Below are 21,361 nucleotides of genomic sequence, written 5' to 3' on the forward strand. Positions count from 1 at the left end.
AGTCGGATGTTGTGTTGACTCAGCCGGAGGCAGAGACCGGGCGTCCCGGAGGCTCCCTGACACTGACCTGTAAAACCAGCGGCTTCAATCTTGGCAGCTCCTACATGGCCTGGATCCGCCAGGTTCCCGGACAGGGGCTGGAGTGGCTGCTTTGGTACCATACTTCATCCAGCAACAACTACGCCCCAGCAATTAAAGATCGATTCACTGCGTCCAAAGACACTTCGAACAACATCTTCTCTTTGGCCATGAGGAGCCTGAAGACCGAAGACACCGCCATCTATTACTGTGCAAGATGGGCACAGCGAGAGGAACCAGGGCTGGACCCGCACAAGAACAGCTCGAGAGAGAATTCAGCAACTTACAGCTTAACCTGAAGGTCAGCACTTGATTCAAATGTAATATTAATGTCAGTGATCAGAGTCATTGCACACGCTGCTTCTTACATAACTCACACAGAGAAAATTAAACTGTAAAAGCGAACAAACCAATCGATCTAACAGGATGAGCTTTTGTCTGTTTATATTTACTGTTCACAGTTTCAGCAATTAGAGACTTGGCTATAATCCTGGTTTTATTATTTCTGATTCTTGGAGAAAGTGTATGTACATTGGGTTTGATAAACTGCTGTCAAATTGTAAATTAGATCCGAAGTAAACGTGTATTTGAAGTGAATATTGAGCGGTAAGACTGTACAGAGAGTGAGTGCAGTTTTTGTGCGGGTGTCTGTCACTGTGACTACAGTGGGTCACAGTGCTGTGCACAGCGACATCCTCATACAAAAACCTCAGTGAAAGAGCTTGTTCAAATTGGTGATCAGCGCCACAACAGGATTGTCAACGTAAATGAATTTTAAATAAAACAAAGTTTGCAAGTAATATTAGTTTGCAAAAAGGTATAAAAATCTTCCACTTTATCACTGTCGACCGACTCGCTAAATCTGCACAGAGGGTTTAAAAGTGTTCCGATCCTCTTTAATGACCAGGACAATCTGAAATAACTCGCCTATTCGTTCTTGGAAGAGACAGAGTTAGCTTTTGGGAGAGCAGTGAAATTAAATATCTGTATTTTATAGTTAACAGTCTGCCGCAGTATTTGACACGCTGTGTCTCACTGTGATAACTGGGGCACAGCAGTTACTATCAATACAAAAAGCCCCTCAGCACTAATTAACTGAAGCTGGCTCAGTGCTCGCTTTTACAATCCAACTTTATTCACAGTGAAGCATTATTTATTTCCAGCACTGACAAAATAATAAGAATTAATTTGGAATATTGGTGGTCGTTATTTAGTCACAGTTGGTGTTTTCAATAACATTTCCATGTCTGTGAAATGTAAAACATTCGGTCATTTATGAAGAGAGAACGGTATGCACAAATATTAATATAATTTCCTGGAAATTAATCGTGAATTTTCTTTGCCATTGGTTTGTGAATATTTAAAATAATGGTGGATTTCTGTCTATTTTGTGCAGGTGCGGTTATTGAACGGAGCTGCCCAGGGAATATAACACTGTGACTACTTCGACTACTGGGGACAAGGCACCATGGTGACGGTGACTGCAGGTAAGAACCATTCCGTCATTTACCAACTGTTTTACTTGAGTATTTGTTTTATATTTTTCTGCATTTTCAAAATCCATTTGTTCACTGAAATGTGTTTTGGTGGATCATGTATTGCGATGTTGTTGCAATGTTTCATTTGATTCTGCTGAAAGGGGGATATAGAATCCCGCGGTTTCTTGACAGAAAGATGCTGCTGAGGGATTCAGTCCCTGTTTGCTGTGATTTGGTGTTTATTTGCTGAGGATACTGTGTGGCTGGGTTACTTTAAATACGAAACGTCTGCTTTTACGATGTTTAATCTCGGTTCTTTCTAATGTCTGCAGTTTGTACCGTCTTCCGCACAAGTGTATGAGATCGAACCCAATATTTTAAAAATGTGCTAAAGTTTCTGTATTATCTTATTGAACATGTTCTGCTTACTGAAAGTGCTGATGATATTATTCAAGTTTTCTGTTTAGTTTACCTGTTCATTCATTTGATGACATGAGGGTTTGGTGCATTCTAAATTGAGATTTTCTTGCAATGTTACATTCGATTCTTTTGGAAGTGTTTGTAGAATTGAGCTGCTTCTCTATGATGTTTCATTCCTTCAGTGATGTGATTTGGTGTTTTTCTGCTGAGGAATGTTTTTGGGTGACTTTGTGTAGGAAGGTTTGTGAAACGGTTTGGTGTGTCTGTATTGTTTCAACTCGGTGAAACTGAGCGGTTGCACGGTTTGTGATTGAATGCAGAGTCTGCTTGTTTGAAACTGCTTGTCGCAGGATTGTCGGCAGAGAACAGGGAGGCTGTTAGTGTATCGTGAAAAAAAGTGAAAATTGCAGATTAAACTAAGCCACGTTTTACCACAAATCCTTTCCGAGCACAAGTTGTTGCTGTAATCAGTTTGCCGTTTGTGCAAAGTTTAATCTCGGTGGCATCTGATGGTTGCAGATTTTACCATGAACTGCAAACATTAAAAGCATTTAAATGTGTTTGAAAAATGACTCAGTATGAAAAAAATGGTTAAGTTTCAATATTTATTTGTTGTTAATATTCGAGCACCTCACAATGCTATTGCTGTTATTCCACATTTCTGTTTAGTTTAATAATTCATTCATTTGGTGATCAGCTGGTTTGCTGGATATTGATATTTTCTTGCTTAAGTTTGATCCTGTTCGATGTAGATTTGAATTGCTTCTCCATAAACGGGTTTCAGTCCTTCATTGATGTGATTTAGTGCTTTGTTCTGTTGGGGAGATTGTGTATCTCCATGACTTTAAATGATTCAGATCTGTCAGATCTGTCAAACGGTTCAGCGTTTCTGCATTGTTTAAACTCGGTGACACTGAGCGGTTACGTTTTCTGGCTGAATGCAAACTGCCTAGGCGTTTGAAAATGCTTGAAGGGCGATTGTCCGGAGAAAACAGCCAGATTTAAGAAAATAATATAATAAAGATATGTTGATGCATTTTGTAATTTTAACTGAAGATTCCAGATTAAACGAAATAATGACTGAAACGCCCATGCAGAACATAGTAACATTTATATAATTCAAATAATTGCAATGCGGTGATACAACTCTATATTAACCTAAGGTTATTATATGTTAATATAATTCATCATTAATCACTGCTGTGTTCTGCACAAGGTTAACATGACCGGACAGGTTTCTAGGCTGGAAATACTTTGTAATTCCAGTTATTCAATTATTTCTGTGCCGCTGCAACCATATTATCCCTTCACTGTAATGCGTAGTTGGATAGCGAGGTAATTATCATTAATCTAATCTTAAACAGGTTTCTGAGATGTGGAAGTCGCTGCCAATCAAGGAATTGTTCCCATGATTTTATTTGTATTGTAGGAAAGTTCAGATTGCCTATGGCAAGAGATTGAAAAGTAAAAGCTTGAATGTCAAACCGATTTATTTATTTACAAAAGGTTAACAGTACCTTTGCATTTTATAATGACATCCTGTCTCCCATAGCTGTGCTCTACACACGATAGAATTATAGGAAGAACAGATGATAGGAAAGAAAGAATGATTATATCTTAGCTTTAGGCTTAAATTTTATTAAATGCTAAATTCAACATCAAATTGTCAACGCTACTTGCTCATAATGTGTCAGTTTTACAAATGATTTGAATAAACATTACTGAGCTGGTCTCGTTATATTCATTACTTTCTGAGAATAGATGGAGTTTATGATTTATCAATGCGTTCAGAAAGGCGCATATTTTGCACATTTGTAGGTCGAATAGGGCAATTGGAGTAAAAAAAAATTAAAATGTGAATAGAGTCAATTAAATGTTAAGATGTTTCCATCTAGTAATTTGGAGTTTATTGCTCAACATTGTTTGATTGTCAGGTTGTTTTAATTAAACCCCAATTATTTCATAAAGCTCTGGGTAAAACAAGTTAGGGATTATTGAAAGCCATTTATATTTTATTTATTATTATAGTACAGATAATCGAATAAAGAATTAGCTGACAAGTAACAATAACTTACAATACAATATCAGTGAGAATTAATTCAACATAAATGACCTCCTACAATTGAGTTGTATCCTGGCAATATCTCAAATGTTTTAGAGAACTTTAATAATATCTGAAATGAATTTAGGAAACAATACATTTCTTTACACTGCTGTGTACAGGTAAACTCTTTTGCTGATTACATTCTTTTGCTCTGATTCTTTTGCTGATTACATTTAATTGTGATTTTAGATCATATCAGTGGGTAATGTGAATATTTTCTGGTTTGTTTAATTATTGCCCTGTCACTGAGTCTCTGTTACATCATTAATCTGCCCTGAATCTGTAATATTTAATCTGCTCATTTTCAGCAAAGCTACTTTTTGCCCAATTATCGAGATTTGAGACAGACAGGGAAAAATAGTTAAAAGTCGAATATGAGATTGAAATTAATGTCAGTTTAATTTCAAATAAATTACTGAATTATTGTTGTCGGAAGTTGACCACTGATCAATTAGAATCAAACAGTTTCATGAAAGTTGACAGATTGAACAGATCTATCTGCTGGAACTCGATTGTTGTCATGTGTGTCTGATCAGTTTCTGTGCGTGCGGTCACTGTGCTGGGACCAGGAATCTTCCTGATTGGTTATAAATCTTCTGCTTCATTTTCAAGTATTTCAGGGAGTGCAATTTGTTCAAGTCCTTCAATAAAACTTGTGTCTGTGAGAAATGTGAAAATTTTACTTGACGTTTGACAAGGCGACTCAGAAAGGTGATTCCTCATCCAGATTGTGACAGAAAGAATTCAGCAACGCCAGACAGGCTGGAGAAGGAGATTTGGTTGATTTTTAAGCAGTGATATATTGGTCTTGGGAATTTTCGATTAGGCAACGCAGAGAGAGATTTACTGGGTTACATTCCGTGCTATTGTAATTCTTGATCTATTTAATGGGTCAGTGCAGCGGAGAAATCCCTTTGCATTTTATTTTTAATCCTATCCTAGGATTTTGGAGGCGCTGGCAAGGCCAGATTTTATTATATATGCCGAAGTGTCCCCCCGGAAAGTTTAGATGTGAAACATCCTTTAATAATTGCAGTCCATGTTGCGGAGGGATATCCGCGATATTGTCAGGGTGGGAGTTCCAGAATTTTGACTCGGCGACAGTGAAGGAATGGCGGTGTATTCCTAAATCAGGATGGTGAGTGTCTTGGAAGGGAACTTGCAGGTTTTGGTGCACTCATACATCGACAGAAACATATGCACACTCTCGCTCTCTCACACACATTCTCTCATCCTCACACAAACTCATTCTCTCACACACATAATCACAATACTTCTTTCAAACATACACACTGTGCCTCGCACACAATGACTCTCGCAATCTCACTCTCAGACACACTGTGACGATCTGCCTCTCTCACACACACATTCGCTCACACGCTCTCACTCGCACACGCTCTATCGCACACGCACTCTCTTTCACCAAATCTCTCTGATACACCTTGCCCCTCTCTCTCTCTCACCCACTCTCAAACACACAGACCCTCTCCCTCACATACATGCATAATAGCTCTTCAAACACCGCATGTTTTCTTTCAGGCTCTCTCTCACACGCATTCCCTCTGATACATACACAATATCTCAGACGCACACAAACTCGCCAACATATTATTATCCTCTCACTCTCACGCACTCTCACACGTGCACCCTGGCACATGCCCTCTCGCTCGTGGACACTGTCTCATTCTCTCTCTCTGACAATCTATCTCTCTCTTTCAGGCATGCAGTATCTTACTCTCTCGTATTCCCTCTCTCTCTGACACACACACACTCTCATACGCACATTCTTTCTCTCACACACTCCCTCTCTATCACAGGCACACTATCTCAGACACACAGATCTCTCTCTCTCTCTCTCATACAGTCTCACATCCATAATCGCTCTTCAAACAGAATCATTCCTTCTTTCACGCACACAATCTCAAACATACTATCACTCTCCCTTTCTCTCACACACTTCCACAGACACACACATGCACCCTGTCACACACATACATTCTCCCACCTGCTCTCTCTCTCATGCACACTGTGTCCCGTGTCTCTCTCACACAATCTCTCTCTTTCGCACATGCACACTCTCATACACACACACACATACTCACACAATCACTTATCTCTCTCTCTCACACACACAAACACTGGTACATACATATCTCGTAAACACATTTTCTTTCACTCAAACACAGACATGTTCTGTGGCAAACTCTATCACACGTTTTCAGAAACACACAAACGCATCCCCACATTCTGCCTCTCTCTGACACACATGGTCTCTCTCTCTCTCTGTCTTAGGTACACACCCACATGCTCTCTAATCTCTCACACACACACAATCATACACACACTATATCGAACTCATGCACACAATCTCCCATTTCCACACACTCTCACACATATTGCCTCTCTCACTCACACAGAAAATCTCACACACACACATCCCCTCACACGCATTCACACAAAAACTCTCCCTTGCACATTATTTTATTCTCCCTCTAACACCTATCTCACATACATACACATACCCTGTCTCTCTCTCACACACACACAGGAACACACACATATGTTCACAAACACTTACACTCAGAGGCGCAACACAGCAACATACACACAATCAAGAAAACACACACACAGCAGCACACAAACAGGAACAGACACACACGCTCACAGACAAACATGAACACCGAGGAACACGTACACAGGGATACAGAGGGATACACACACACACGGGAACGGACACACGCTCACACACACATACACAATGAACACCTAAGAACTCGCACACAGGGACACACATAAAGAACACACGGACAGCTGAGAGTGACTGTTCGTGACATCAAGGCAACATTTGAACCAGTGTTGCATCAAGGAGCCCAAACAAAACTGGAGTCAATGGGAATCGGGGGGAAATTCCCCGCTGGTTTGAGTCATACCCAGCGGAAAGGAAGATGGTTTCGGTTTTTGGAGGTCAATCATCTCAGTTCCAGGACATCACTGCAGGGGTTCCTCAGTGTCGGCCCCGCCATCTTTAGCTGCTTCAGCAATGACCTTCCAAAAGTCAGAAGTGGGGATTTTGGCTGATCATTGAACGATGTGCAGCACCATTCACGACTCCGCAGTTACTGAAGCAGTCCATTGCTAAATGCAGCAAGATCTGGACTATATCCAGGCTTGGGCTGACAAGGGGAAAGGAACATTCACACCAGACAAGTGCACGCAATGGACATCTCAAACAAGCGAAGATCGAACGATCACCCTAATGCCATTCAATGGAATTACCATCGCTGAATCTCCTGCTGACCATTGACCAGAAACTGAACTGGACTCGCCATATATACTGCGTGTCTGTGACAACAAGTCAGAGACTCGGAATTCTGCAACAAAAACACCTCCTGATGCCCCAAAGCCTGTCCACCATCTGCAACACCAGGTTAAAGTCCAACAGGTTTGTTTGGAATTCCTAGCTTTCGGAGCGCAACTCCTTCATCAGGTGAGTCACCTGAGTGAGACTTCTTACTGTGCTCACCCCAGTCCAACGCCGACATCTCTATATCACCATCTGCAAGGCACATTCAGGAGTGTGATGGAATACTCTCCACTTGTCTGGATGAATGCAGCTCCAATGACACAAAAGTAGCCCGCTTAATTGGCACACCATCGACAACCACTCCCTCCCTCCACCGCTGAGGAACACTGGCAGCAGTGTGTAACACCTACAACATGCTCTGAAGGAGCTGGTCATGGCTGCTTGGACAGCACCTTCAAATCTCACAACAGCTACCATCTGTACACGGAGAGCAGACACATGGGAACATCACCAACTGGAATTTCTCCATCAAGCCTCTCACCATCGTGACCTCAAAATATCACATTGTTTCTTCACTGTCGATGATTCAAAATTCTGGAGCTGCCTCCCAAACACCACATGGACTGCAGTGGTTGAAGAACGAAGCTCACCGCCATCTTCTCAAGGGCAATGAGAGGTGGGAAATAAATGCTGGCCCAGGCAGAGACATCTGCATCACAAGAATGAAGAAAACACACTCTCTGACACAATATGACAATAATTTTACAGCCTGAAATTGACATTTTCAACATGAAAATCTATTAAGTTGGAGGAAGGTTCATTGTTCCAGTTCCGAATTGTTTTGTACAGAATGAAATTACACCGACATTAAAGCAGCTGTCCAGTGATCTACACTGCTGTCTGACTGTACACAGCCGGTGTTACTGAATGAATTAAAGCTGCTGCCCAGTGATCTACACTGCTGTCTGACTGTACACAGCCGGTGTTACTGACAGTATTAAAGCAGCTGCCCAGTGATCTACACTGCTGTCTGACTGTACACAGCCGGTGTTACTGAATGTATTAAAGCTGCTGCCCAGTGATCTACACTGCTGTCTGACTTTACACAGCCGGTGTTACTGACAGTATTAAAGCAGCTGCCCAGTGATCTACATTGCTGTCTGACTGTACACAGCCGGTGTTACTGAAAGCTGATCAATGTGTAGAATCAGGACAGGATGGATGGAGAGGAAGAGGAGGAGGTGGGGGTGGTGCAGCCGAATGGAGGAGCCCCCAGCTCGGCTGTGGACAACAGACAAGAGAAAGCTGAGCCTGAGCGGAATGTCATCCAGAGAAACATCGCCAGGCTTGGCCCGGAGTACCTGAATGATCACTCATTCACCCTCACCCACACTCACTCACCGTCACTCACACTCACGCACACTCACTCACACTCACCCACCGTCACTCACACTCACGCACACTCACTCACACTCACCCACCGTCACTCACACTCACCCACCGTCACTCACACTCACCCACACTCACTCACACTCACTCACTGTCACTCACACTCACTCATGCTCACTCACCGTCACTCTCACTCACTCACACTCACTCACTGTCACTCACACTCACTCACCATCACTCACACTCACTCACCCCTGTTCACACTCACTCACAGTCACTCATACACACTGACTGATTAACCCATACTCATTTACCGGCACTAAGTCACAATCCCTCCCTCAATCGTCACCCTCATGCATCCATACCCACTAACCCACATTCATTCACACACCCACACTCAACTATGCACATCGTCAATCACCAACCCTCATTCCCTTACCCTCACTCACTCACAGTAATCCATCCGAACTAACTCACCCTCCCTCACCCACCTTGTCATCCACATTCACTTCCACACCCTCACTCACCAACCCTCACCCACCCTCACTCACCCACCCTCACTAAGCAACCCTCACCCACCCTCACTCACCAACCCTCACCCAGCCTCACTCACCCACCCTCACTAACCAACCCTCACCCACACTCACTCACCCACCCTCACTAACCAACCCTCATCCAGCCTCACTCATCCACCCTCACTAACCAACCCTCACCCTGACTCACTCACCCACCCTCACTCACCCACCCTCACCCAGCCTCACTCACCCACCCTCACTAACCAACCCTCACCCAGCCTCACTCACCTACCCTCACTAACCAACCCTCACCCAGCCTCACTCACCCACCCTCACTAACCAACCCTCAGCCAGCCTCACTCAACCACCCTCACTAACCAACCCTCACCCAGCCTCACTCACCCACCCTCACTAACCAACCCTCACCCAGCCTCACTCAACCACCCTCACTAACCAACCCTCACCCAGCCTCACTCACCCACCCTCACTAACCAACCCTCACCCAGCCTCGCTCACCCACCCTCACTAACCAACCCTCACCCAGCCTCACTCACCCACCCTCACTAACCAACCCTCACCCAGCGTCACTCACCAACCCTCACCCACCCTCACTAACCAACCCTCACCCAGCCTCACTCACCCACCCTCACTAACCAACCCTCACCCAACCTCACTCACCCACCCTCACTAACCAACCCTCACCCAGCCTCACTCATCTACCCTCACTCACCAACCCTCACCCAGCCTCACTCACCCACCCTCACTAACCAACACACCCAGCCTCACTCACCCACCCTCACTAACCAACCCTCACCCAGCCTCACTCACCCACCCTCACTAACCAACCCTCACCCAGCGTCACTCACCAACCCTCACCCACCCTCACTAACCAACCCTCACCCAGCCTCACTCACCCACCCTCACTAACCAACCCTCACCCAACCTCACTCACCCACCCTCACTAACCAACCCTCACCCAGCCTCACTCACCCACCCTCACTAACCAACCCTCACCCAGCCTCACTCACCCACCCTCACTAACCAACACTCACCCAGCCTCACTCACCCACCCTCACTAAACACGTCTCACCCAGCCTCACTCACCCACCCTCACTAACCAACCCTCACCCAGCGTCACTCACCCACCCTCACCCAGCCGAACTCACCCACCCTCACTAACCAACCCTCACCCAGCGTCACTCACCAACCCTCACCCAGCCTCATTCACCCACCCTCACTAACCAACCCTCACCCAGCCTCACTCACCCACCCTCACTAACCAACCCTCACCCAGCCTCACACACCCACACTCAATCACCCCACTCAAACTCACTCACCCTCACTCACCAACCCTCACCCACCATCACTCACTCACACTCACTCACCCACCCTCAGTCACCAACCCTCACCCAGCCTCACTCACTCACACTCACCCACCCTCACTCACACTCACTCACACTTACACACATTCAACCAGCCCACTCACACTTACTCACTCACACCCACTCACCCTCGCTCACCAACAATCACCCACCCTCATTCACTGTCACTCACTCGCCCACTCTCACCCACACTCACTCTCTCACACTCATTCACCCACACTCAACCACCCCACTCTCACTCGCTCACCTTCACTCACCAACCCTCACCCACCTTCATTCAATCACTCCAACTCACCCTCACTCACCAACCCTCACCCATCCTCATTCACTCTCACTCACTCACCCACCCTCACCCTCACTCACTCACCCTCATTCACCCACACTCAACCACCCCACTCACTCACTCATCCTCACTCACCGACGCACACTCACACACACTCACTCACCCACACTACTCACACTCAGTCACACTCACTCATCCTCACTCGCCAACCCTCATCCCCTCTCTCACACTCATTCACGCAACTACATTCACTCACTCCCACTCACCCTCACTCACCAACCCTCACTCACACTGACTCACACTCACTCACCCACAGCCAACCACCCCACTCAAACCCACTCACCCACGTTCAATGACTCACACTCACTCAACCACCCTTACTAATGGAAATCACTCAGTCCCTTCACTCAGCCACCGTCACTCACTCACACTCACTTATTCACTCACTCCACACAACTTAATTCACTCCCCTCACTCAACCAGTCTCACACGCCCAGCTTCGTTCACTTTTCATAACTCACGCACCCTCACTCACCCACACTCATTCGCTCACCCAATGTGATTCACTCACCCACACTCATTCACCCTCACTCATCCACCCTCATTCACTCAACTTCATTTACAAGCCCTCACTGAGCCTCACCTTCATTCACCCACCTTCACTCACTCAGTAGGCCTCATTCACACATCCTCGCTCACCCACTGTCACTCACTCTCCATCATTCATCCATCCTCCCTCACACACCCACCATTACTCACGCAGCCACATTCAGAAACCTCAGATCACCCAAAATCTCACTCAACACCAAACCGCCCACTCATTTATTTACATGCTGTGGAGATGCTGGCGTTGGATTGGGTGAGCACAGTAAGAAATCTGACAACTCCAGGTTAAAGTCCAACAGGTTTGTTTGAAACACTAGCTTTCGCAGCACTGCTCCTTCCTCAGGTGAGTGAAGAGGTAGGTTCCAGAAATATATATACAGACAAAACTCTATATGTATGTTTCTGGAACATATCTTTTCATTCACCTGAGGAAGGAGCAGTGCTCCAAAAGCTCGTGTTTGAAACAAATCTGTTGGACTTTAACCTGGTGTTGTAAGACTTCTTAATCTGCTCATTTATTTTCAACCATCACCGTCGCCCATGCATCCTCCCTCACTCACCCATCCATCCTCACTCATTTACAATCGCACGCCCATCCTCATGCTCCACACTCATACGCGCCCACCATTGTTCATGCACACACACTGACACACCCAGCCACCCTCTTCTCACTCCCGCCCTAATTCACACCCCTGCTATCTCACCCTCATTCACTTGTCCCCTTGCTCACTAAATGGGAGGAGTTAGTCTGCAATGAGAGAGGAAGAGAGAATTGGAGCGAGGAGTGAGAGGCAGTGTGCACGAACGTGGTGGCCTGGCAAGGCGGCAGTAGGACCCAGGAGAAAGAGAAGAGAGCTGGAGGGAAGCGTCAGGGTCGGGGGCGGGGAGAATTGTAAAGAGGACGTGGGAAAATATCGAGGGAGAGGAACATGTCAAAGAGTCATGGAATAGAGCAGAGAGCCCTGGAAAAGGTAGAGAGATGGGGAAATGTGCGGGAAGCCTCAGAAAAGGCAGAGAGCTGTGGAAACCTGCGGGGAGCCTGAGAAAATATAGAGAGTTGGGGAAAGGACAGGGAGCCTGGGAAAAGGCAGAGAGCCGGGGGAAAGCACAGGGAGCCTGGGAAAAGGCAGAGAGCCGGGGAAAGCATAGGGAAGCTGGGAAAAGGTAGAGAGCTGGGGAAAAGCACAGGGAGCCTGGGAAAATATAGAGAGCTGGGGAAAGGACAGGGAGCCTGGGAAAAGGCAGAGAGCCGGGAAAAAGCACAGGGAAGCTGGGAAAAGGTAGAGAGTTGGGGAAAAGCACAGGGAGACTGGGAAAAGGCAGCGATCTGGAGAAAGTACAGGGAGCCTGGGAAAAGGTAGAGGTTTGGGGGAAAGCGCATCAGCCTGGGAAAAGGTAGAAAGCTGGGAAAACGTGCGGGGAGCCTGGGAAAGAGTAGAAAGCTGGTGAAACGTGCGGGGAGCCTGGGAAAAGGTAGAGAGCTGGGGAAAAGCGCAGGGAGCCTGGGAAAAGGTAGAGTGCTGGGGGAAAGCACAGGAAGCCTGGAAAAGGTAGAGAGCTGGGGAAAAGTGCGGGGAGTCTGGGAAAAGGCAGTGAGCTGGGGAAAAGCGCAGGGAGTCTGGGAAAGGGCAGAGAGCGGGGAAAAGCACAGGGAGCCTGGGAACAGGCAGAGAGCTGGGGAAGAGCACAGGAGCCTGGGAAAATGTATAGAGCTGTGGGAAAGTGCAGGGAGCCTGTGAAAAGGTAGAAAGCTGGGTAAAAGTGCGGGGAGTTTGGGAAAAGGCAGAGAGTTGGGGGAAAGCGCAGGGAGTCTGGGAAAGGGCAGAGAGTTGGGGGAATAGGACAGGGAGCCTGGGAAACGTTTGAGAGCTGGAGGAAAGCAAAAGGAGTCCGGACAATGCAGGAAGCTAGGCGAAAGCTCAGGGAGCCTGGGAAAAGGCTGAGAGCTGGGGAAAGCTCAGGGAGCCTGGGAAAAGGCTGAGAGCTGGGGAAAAGCGCAGGGAGCCTGGGAAAAGGCTGAGAGCTGGGGAAAAGCGCAGGGAGCCTGGGAAAAGGCTGAGAGCTGGGGAAAAGCGCAGGGAGCCTGGGAAAAGGCTGAGAGCTGGGGAAAAGCACAGGGAGACTGGGAAAGGCTGAGAGCTGGGGAAAAGCGTTGGGGGACTGGGAAAGGCTGAGAGCTGGGGAAAAGCACTGGGAGACTGGGAAAAGGCTGAGAGCTGGGGAAAAGCACAAGGAGACTGGGAAAAGGCTGAGAGCTGGGGAAAAGAGCAGGGAGACTGGGAAAACGTAGGCAGCTGGGAAAAAGCGCAGGATGCCTGGGAAAAGGTAGGGAGCTGGGAAAAAGCACAGGATGCCTGGGAAAAGGTAGAGAGCTGGGGAAAAGCACAGGATGCCTGGGAAAAGATAGAGCTGGGGAAAAGCGCAGGGAGACTGGGAAAAGATAGAGCTGGGGAAAAGCACAGGGAGACTGGGAAAATGCAGAGAGCTGGGGAAAAGTGCAGGGAGCCTGGGAAAAGGTAGAGAGACGGGGAAAAGCACAGGGAGCCTGGGAAAATGTAGAGAGCTGGGGGGAAAGCGCAGGGAGCCTGGGAAAAGATGGAGCTGGGGAAAAGAACAGGGAGACTGGGAAAAGATAGAGCTGGGGAAAAGCGCAGGGAGACTGGGAAAAGGTATAGAGCTGGGGAAAAGCACAGGATGCCTGGGAAAAGGTAGAGAGCTGGCGAAAATCACAGGAAGCCTGGGAGACGATATGGAGCTGGGGGAAAGCACAGGGAGCCTGGGAAAAGATAGAGCTGGGGAAAAGCGCAGGGAGACTGGGAAAAGGTATAGAGCTGGGGAAAAGCGCAGGGAGCCTGGGAAAAGAAGGAGCTGGGGAAAAGCGCAGGGAGACTGGGAAACAATAGAGCTGGGGAAAAGCGCAGGGAGACTGGGAAAAGGTATAGAGCTGGGGAAAAGTGCAGGGAGCCTGGGAAAAGAAGGAGCTGGGGAAAAGCGCAGGGAGACTGGGAAAATGCAGAGAGCTGGGGAAAAGTGCAGGGAGCCTGGGAAAAGGTAGAGAGCTGGGGGGGAAAGCGCAGGGAGCCTGGGAAAGGATGGAGCTGGGGAAAAGCACAGGGAGGCTGGGAAAAGGCAGAGAGTTGGGGAACAGCACAGGGAGTCTGGGAAAGGGCAGAGAATTGGGGAAAGCGCAGGGAGCCTGGGAAAAGGTAGAGAGCTGGGGAAAGCACAGGGAGCCTGGGAAAAGGCTGAGAGCTGGGGAAAAGCACAGGGAGCCTGGGAAAAGGCTGAGAGCTGGGGGAAAGCACAGGGAGCCTGGGAAAAGGCTGAGAGCTGGGGAAAAGCGGAGGGAGACTGGGAAAGGCTGAGAGCTGGGGAAAAGCGCAGGGAGACTGGGAAAAGGCTGAGAGCTGGGGAAAAGCACAGGGAGACTGGGAAAAGGTAGAGAGCTGGGAAAAAGCACAGGATGCCTGGGAAAAGGTAGAGAGCTGGGAAAAAGCACAGGATGCCTGGGAAAAGGTAGAGAGCTGGGGGAAATCACAGGAAGCCTGGGAGACGATATGGCGATCGGGCAAAGCACAGGGAGCCTGGGAAAAGATAGAGCTGGGGAAAAGCGCAGAGAGACTGGGAAAAGGTATAGAGCTGGGGAAAAGTGCAGGGAGCCTGGGAAAAGAAGGAGCTGGGGAAAAGCGCAGGGAGACTGGGAAAAGATAGAGCTGGGGAAAAGTGCAGGGAGCCTGGGAAGAGAAGGAGCTGGGGAAAAGCGCAGGGAGACTGGGAAAAGGTAGAGAGATGGGGAAAAGCACAGGGAGCCTGGGAAAAGGTAGAGAGCTGGGGGGGAAGCGCAGGGAGCCTGGGAAAAGATGGAGCTGGGGAAAAGTGCAGGGAGACTGGGAAAAGGCAGAGAGCTGGGGAAAAGCACAGGGAGCCTCGGATATGGCAGCGAGCTGGGGTGGCGGGGGGGGGGGGGACACATGGAGCCTGGGAAATGGTATAAAGCTGGGTTAAAGTACAGGGAGCCTGGGAAAAGGCAGAGAGCTGGGGAAAAGCACAGGGAGCCTGAGAAAAGGCAGAGAGCTGGGGAAAAGCACAGGGAGCCTCGGAATGGGTAGCGAGCTGGCGGGGGAGGGGGGGGGGGGGGAGGGTGCGGGAACACACAGAGCCTGGGAAATGGTATAAAGCTGGGTAAAGTGTAGGGAGCCTGGGAAATACGAGAGCTGAGTAGTGAGCAGGTGAGATGGGCTGAGAGCTGAGCGCAGACAGGGGAGAGAATCTGCAGGAACACGGGGAAAAGTGGTAATTGCTGGGCCAAAGCCAATAATCAGGGGGCAAAGTGCCATGTTCTGGGGAAAAGCACAAAGAGCAAGTGGAAAGTTCCAGAAGCTGAGGCAAAGAGCAAACAACCTGGAAAGATGCAGCTGGGCAAATTACAGAAGTGGAGGAAAGATCAGAGAGCTGGGAAAAGCGCAGAGAGCTGGGAAAAGGACAGGAAGCTGGTTAACGCGGATACATGGAATGCGGAGTCCATCCCACAATCTGCTCCGCCATAATCATATTGAATGGTGCAGGAGACCTGAGGGACCGAATGGCCGCATCCCGCTTTTAATGTCCAGGGTCCTGTAATTGGAGAATTCTGGAGTTACTTGCACATGTGCTTCAAACGTAGAATTTTATAGTCATTCTGTAAATACCTGGATGATTTTTCTGAAGCAAAGTCACGACTCCTTGTTTTGGGGAGTGGGGGTAGTGAGGTGGAGAGAGGGGGGACATCAGTCAGTTTGAACACAGGCAATTTCCAAACAGCAATGACCGAAATGAAGAGACAACTTCTTTATCACAAAGTGCTGTTGGTGGAAAAAACATTGGTGTCATAAATAATGGGGAAACACTCCGCTCTGCTCATTTAAAGGAATGAATGGTACATTTTCAGATGACACCATAATGCTAATTTCTGCAAGGTGCTAGAAATGGAGAAAGAGATGTGAGTTTCTAAAGAGGGAATAAACAAATGGTGATTCTCAAAAGTTAGAAGTAACAGAAGCTCAAGTATGGATGCAGTTTTAATGCGAACGGTTTATGATAAATTTGTAACTTTATCCAAATTCTAAGTTGTATGATATCTTAATGACAAATCCCAGAGTCTAACTTGTTCAATTGGCCATTCTCTCCCAGCGACACCGTCTCCGCCCACTCTCTACAGCCTGGTCTCCTGTCAGCAACACAACACCGACGGCTCCGTCACCTACGGCTGTTTGGCGATGGACTACTCCCCAGAAATCACCAGCCTTACCTGGAAGAAAGATGGGCAGCTGATCAGCACTGGAGTTAAGGAATACCCGTCAGTGAGAAACAAGAAGGGAACCTACACCCTGAGCAGCCAGTTAACCACCACAGAGTCAGAGGGGGGATGCAGCGAAATCAGCTGTGAGGTTCGACACAGCGGCTCAGACAAGAGCATTGGAATGACATGTAAGTGTTGTAGAAACTGTGAGAAACAGACGCTTTGATTACTTTATTTAAATCTTTGGTCATAACACATTGATGGTTCTCTGCACAGTTCTGATTCCTACGAGAAATAGTGATCACAGAGAAACTGTTAAAATATAATTAAACATTTTATTCGTCACAACATCTTCTTCATGACATGTCTAACTTGTGTTTCTTGAAGGTCTTCCACCTGACATCCATCCAAATGTTCTCCTCACCGTGAGTTCCAGTGAAGAAATCTCAAGCAAGAAATTTGCAACCATCGTCTGTTCAATCAACGATTTCCTTCGAAATTCAATCACGGTGAAATGGCTGAAGAATGGACAACCCATGGCTTCAGGAATTGTCACCTCTCCCGCCTGTGAAGTGAACGGGAACTTCTCGGCGAGCAGTCGGCTGACAGTCTCCGCTGGGGAATGGTTCAGCAAAGCGGTCTATACCTGCCAGGTCACTCATCAAGAGGTCACCCAAAGTCACAACATCACCGCGTCTGGTAAGAGACACAAACAGGGGAAACAATAAATCATCCTGCACTCTGATGTTAATCCAAATCAGGAATTTATTAAAATCAGGACAAAGCACAGAATAATTCTAATTTATTGCCATGTAGTTTGTGTTTCATTCTGATGTAAGAGCTGCATTAGGATTGCTCACCATTCAGGATTTGATCAGCAGAGAAATAAATGTTTCCCTCTAATTTGAAGTCATTTAGTGAGTGAGGTGGATTTGATATCAGCCTTATCCTGAGACAGCTGATTATATTTGAGAGGCAGTGGGTGTCTGAACCCCTTTATTGATAACAGCTCCAAGGAAAATTGTTGGAAAGTTAATTCAACCTATTTATAAATCAGCCTTCCGTATTAGGTTTCCGAGATCAGGATTGGAATATTTGTATTGGGAATGCTGCAATACTCGTTCATTAGAATGCCATTGTTGCTGACTGTATTTCACAATGAGAATCGTTTAAGATGACCAAACTGGTTTTCCATCGTGTACAGAAGATTAATGGTGATCATTAGAAGTTTCGAAGTTGATTTATTCCCATTGAGTGAGTGAAGGCTGAATCCTTCTGTCCTGATTCTGAAGATGAAACTTGTGTTGATTTTCATGTTTTCATTCACAGATCCTTCCGATTGCATTACCGCCTCAGTAACAATACTGCCACCACCAATAGAACAGGTCTTACTGGAGGCGACTGTCACCTTAACCTGCGTCATTTCGAATGGTCCTTATGGAGTCAACGTGTCCTGGAGTGAAGCGAAGAAGCCGCTGAAATCAGAGATTGCCGACCAGCCTGGGGCAGATACTGAGAGCGTGGTCAGCAAATTAAACATCTCGACACAAGCCTGGCTGAGTGGGGCTGTGTTTGACTGTGTGGCGAGCCATCAGGACCTGCCAACTCCTTTAAGAATTTCAATCCACAAAAAAATAGGTGAGCGGTGAGACTGAAGCAATAAGTGAGTCATTGTGTCTATTTCTAGTGTCAGTGCAGCGGTCAGTATTTAGTATTCAGTGTATTTATGGTCCATTCTGATTGGTAATTCCACGACTAAAAAATTTGGGCCTGTTGATCTTAAGGGGGAAATTGCTACGTCGATGAAGGAACAATGAATTAAAAGCAGTGATATGGGGTTTAGACGGAGCTAGACCAATGGCCACAAGACGTAGGAGCAGAGGTAGGCCATTCAGCCCAACAACACTGATCCAGCCTTCAATGAGATCATAACTGATCTGATGTGATGATCTTCAACTCCTCTTTCCCGCCTTCTCCCGCTGTTACCAGACACCTAAACGACCCTCTTCCGGACTGACCTCATTAACACTACACCTCTGTATGCTTCACCCGATGCCGGTGTTAAGTAGTTACATTGTGTACCTTATGTTGCCCTGTTATGTATTTTATTTTATTTCCCTTTCTTTTCATGTACTGAATGATCTGTTGAGCTGCTTGCAGAAAAATACTTTTCACTGTACCTCGGTACACGTGACAATAAACAAAATCCAATCCCATATCTCTCATTGGTTTAAAATATGTCTCTCTCAACCTTGAACATACTGAACAACCCAGAATCTACAGCCCCCTGGGTTAAATAATTCTACAGCTCCCCGACGCTCTGAGAGAGGAAATTCCTTCTCATCTCTGTCTTAAATGGGCGAACATTGACTATGTGATCCTGCACTCTGGTCCGAGATGCTCCCACAAGGGAAAACAATCTCACAGCGACTACAGTCCGAAGCTCCCTGAGAATCTTTCATGTCTCAATTACGCCGCCTTCATTCTTCTAAACTCCAATCAGTCCAGGCCCATCCTACTTAACCTCTCCCCATAAGAAAATCCCTCCATACTCGGGACCAACCTCGTGATCCATCTCTGGACTGCCTTCAAAACCAATCTGTCTTCCTTAGATAAGGGCACCAAAACTGTTCAAAGTATATCAGGTGTAGACTAACTAATGCCTTGTATAGTTTTAGCTCGACTTCCACATGTTTATATTCTATTCCCTTTGAAATAAATGTCAACATTCAATTTGTCTCCATATTACCTGCAGAACTTGCGTTTTGTGGTTTCTGCGCGAGGACCCCCAATTCCCCCGTTACCTCAGATTCCTACAGTCTTTCTCCAGCTAAATAATATTCCGTTATGTTCCTCCTCCTACCAAAGTGTCTCACCTCACATTTCTCAATATTATGTTCCATCTGCCAAGTTTTTACTCAGTAACTTAAGCTGTCTCTGTCCCTCTCTAGATTTTCTGTAACCTCACCACTTGCCTTTATATTTTTGTCATCTGCAGCCGTGGGAATAGTACATTCATTTATTAAACACAGTTTTGAAATTTATGTATATTACATCTACTGCCCCCCTTTTTCTAGCTTTCTCCTTATCACCTCAAATAAGGGCAATACATTTGTCAGGCATGATTTCACCTTCACGAAGCCGGGCTGACTCTGTTTGATTATATTGTGTATTTCTAAATGCTCAGCTATTGGATCCGTTATAATGGACTCAAACCGTTTCCCACTGACAAATGTTAAGGTCACTGGCCTATACTGTAGTTATCTGTTTTTGTCTCCCTCCCTTTTGAATAAGGGTGTTACATTGGCAGTTTCCCAATCCTCTGGGAGTAAGGTGGGAGGAGCCTGGTGTGGAGTTTAGACACCAGCACAGAACAGTTGGGCCGAATGGCCTGTTTCCCTGCTGTACACTTTCTGAAAATTTCGAATCCAATATCCGTAAATTCTCAGGGAAAAGGTTGTGTCCACCTCTGCTCCTAGCTGGGAACCCGGACAGATCCTAAAGTGGAAAATGGAAACCTTTAAAATCCAACACAAAACACATTTCTCCCACATCTAACCGGCGGTTCCATTGTCTCCGGAATTCCCCATTTTATTGACATTTATTGTACATTTTCTGCAGATCCCAATCCGCGGGAACCGTCCGTCTCTGTCCTCCTGCCCTCGGCTGAAGACGTCTCCGCTCAGAGATTCGTCTCCCTCAGCTGCTTAGTGAGAGGTTTCTCCCCCCGAGAGATCTTCGTCAAGTGGACCGTCAATGACAAGCCGGTGAATCCCGGGAACTACAAGAACACCGAGGTGATGGCGGAGAACGGCAATAGCTCCTTCTTCATGTACAGCCTGTTATCCATTGCAGCGGAGGAGTGGGCCAGCGGCGCTTCTTACTCCTGTGTGGTGGGACATGAAGCCATCCCCTTGAAGATCATCAACAGAACGGTTGATAAATCCAGCGGTAAACCCAGTTTTGTGAACATTTCCCTCGCTCTGATGGACACCGTTAATTCATGTCAATGAGAATCTATTGGTTATATTTTGAACTAAAATAAAAAATAATAAAGATTTTTTTCCTCCAATTGTGATTTAAATGTACAGCCGCCTAATTAATGGAGCTTCCACTTTGCTGATATTAGATCTGTTCAATGAGACCCGGATTTCTACAGGTCTCGGCCCCAAGTCTGATACAATCAGTGCTCTCAGCTCAGATACACCCTGGGTTAGAGACAGAGTAAATCTCATTCATTCCAGGATTCAGCAAAATAACTTCATTGACTTTCCTCCCGCTGAGGAGGAATCGGATCATTCCCCATTTCAGACAAACAAACACATCACATTTAGATCTCGGTGTTCCTGCTTTTCTCATTGTCCACCCCTTTAAAATTAATGTCACCTTTAAATTGCTGTAACACACCCACTGGGAACTGAATTGAGGATCACACAGAAACATGGACCAACAATGCCCAGTCAATGAGAGGGCAAAGTGAAATTGTTAATCCACTATACCCGCACTTCCCCAACAGAGAGAGGG

At 46.7% G+C, this 21,361-nt stretch overlaps 1 gene segment (V, D, J or C); it reads left to right on the plus strand.

Moving 5' to 3' along the window:
* The first annotated feature begins 1,519 nt into the window (after positions 1-1,519).
* On the plus strand, positions 1,520-20,909 carry LOC119959440. The segment is given in 5 exon segments: positions 1,520-1,565; positions 16,729-17,025; positions 17,225-17,536; positions 18,167-18,475; positions 20,459-20,909. Coding segments are annotated over 5 exon segments (1,329 nt in total).
* Positions 20,910-21,361: the final 452 nt, after the last annotated feature.

The sequence above is a fragment of the Scyliorhinus canicula genome, unplaced genomic scaffold (genome assembly GCF_902713615.1).
Source record: "Scyliorhinus canicula unplaced genomic scaffold, sScyCan1.1, whole genome shotgun sequence".
NCBI classification, from domain to species: domain Eukaryota; kingdom Metazoa; phylum Chordata; class Chondrichthyes; order Carcharhiniformes; family Scyliorhinidae; genus Scyliorhinus; species Scyliorhinus canicula.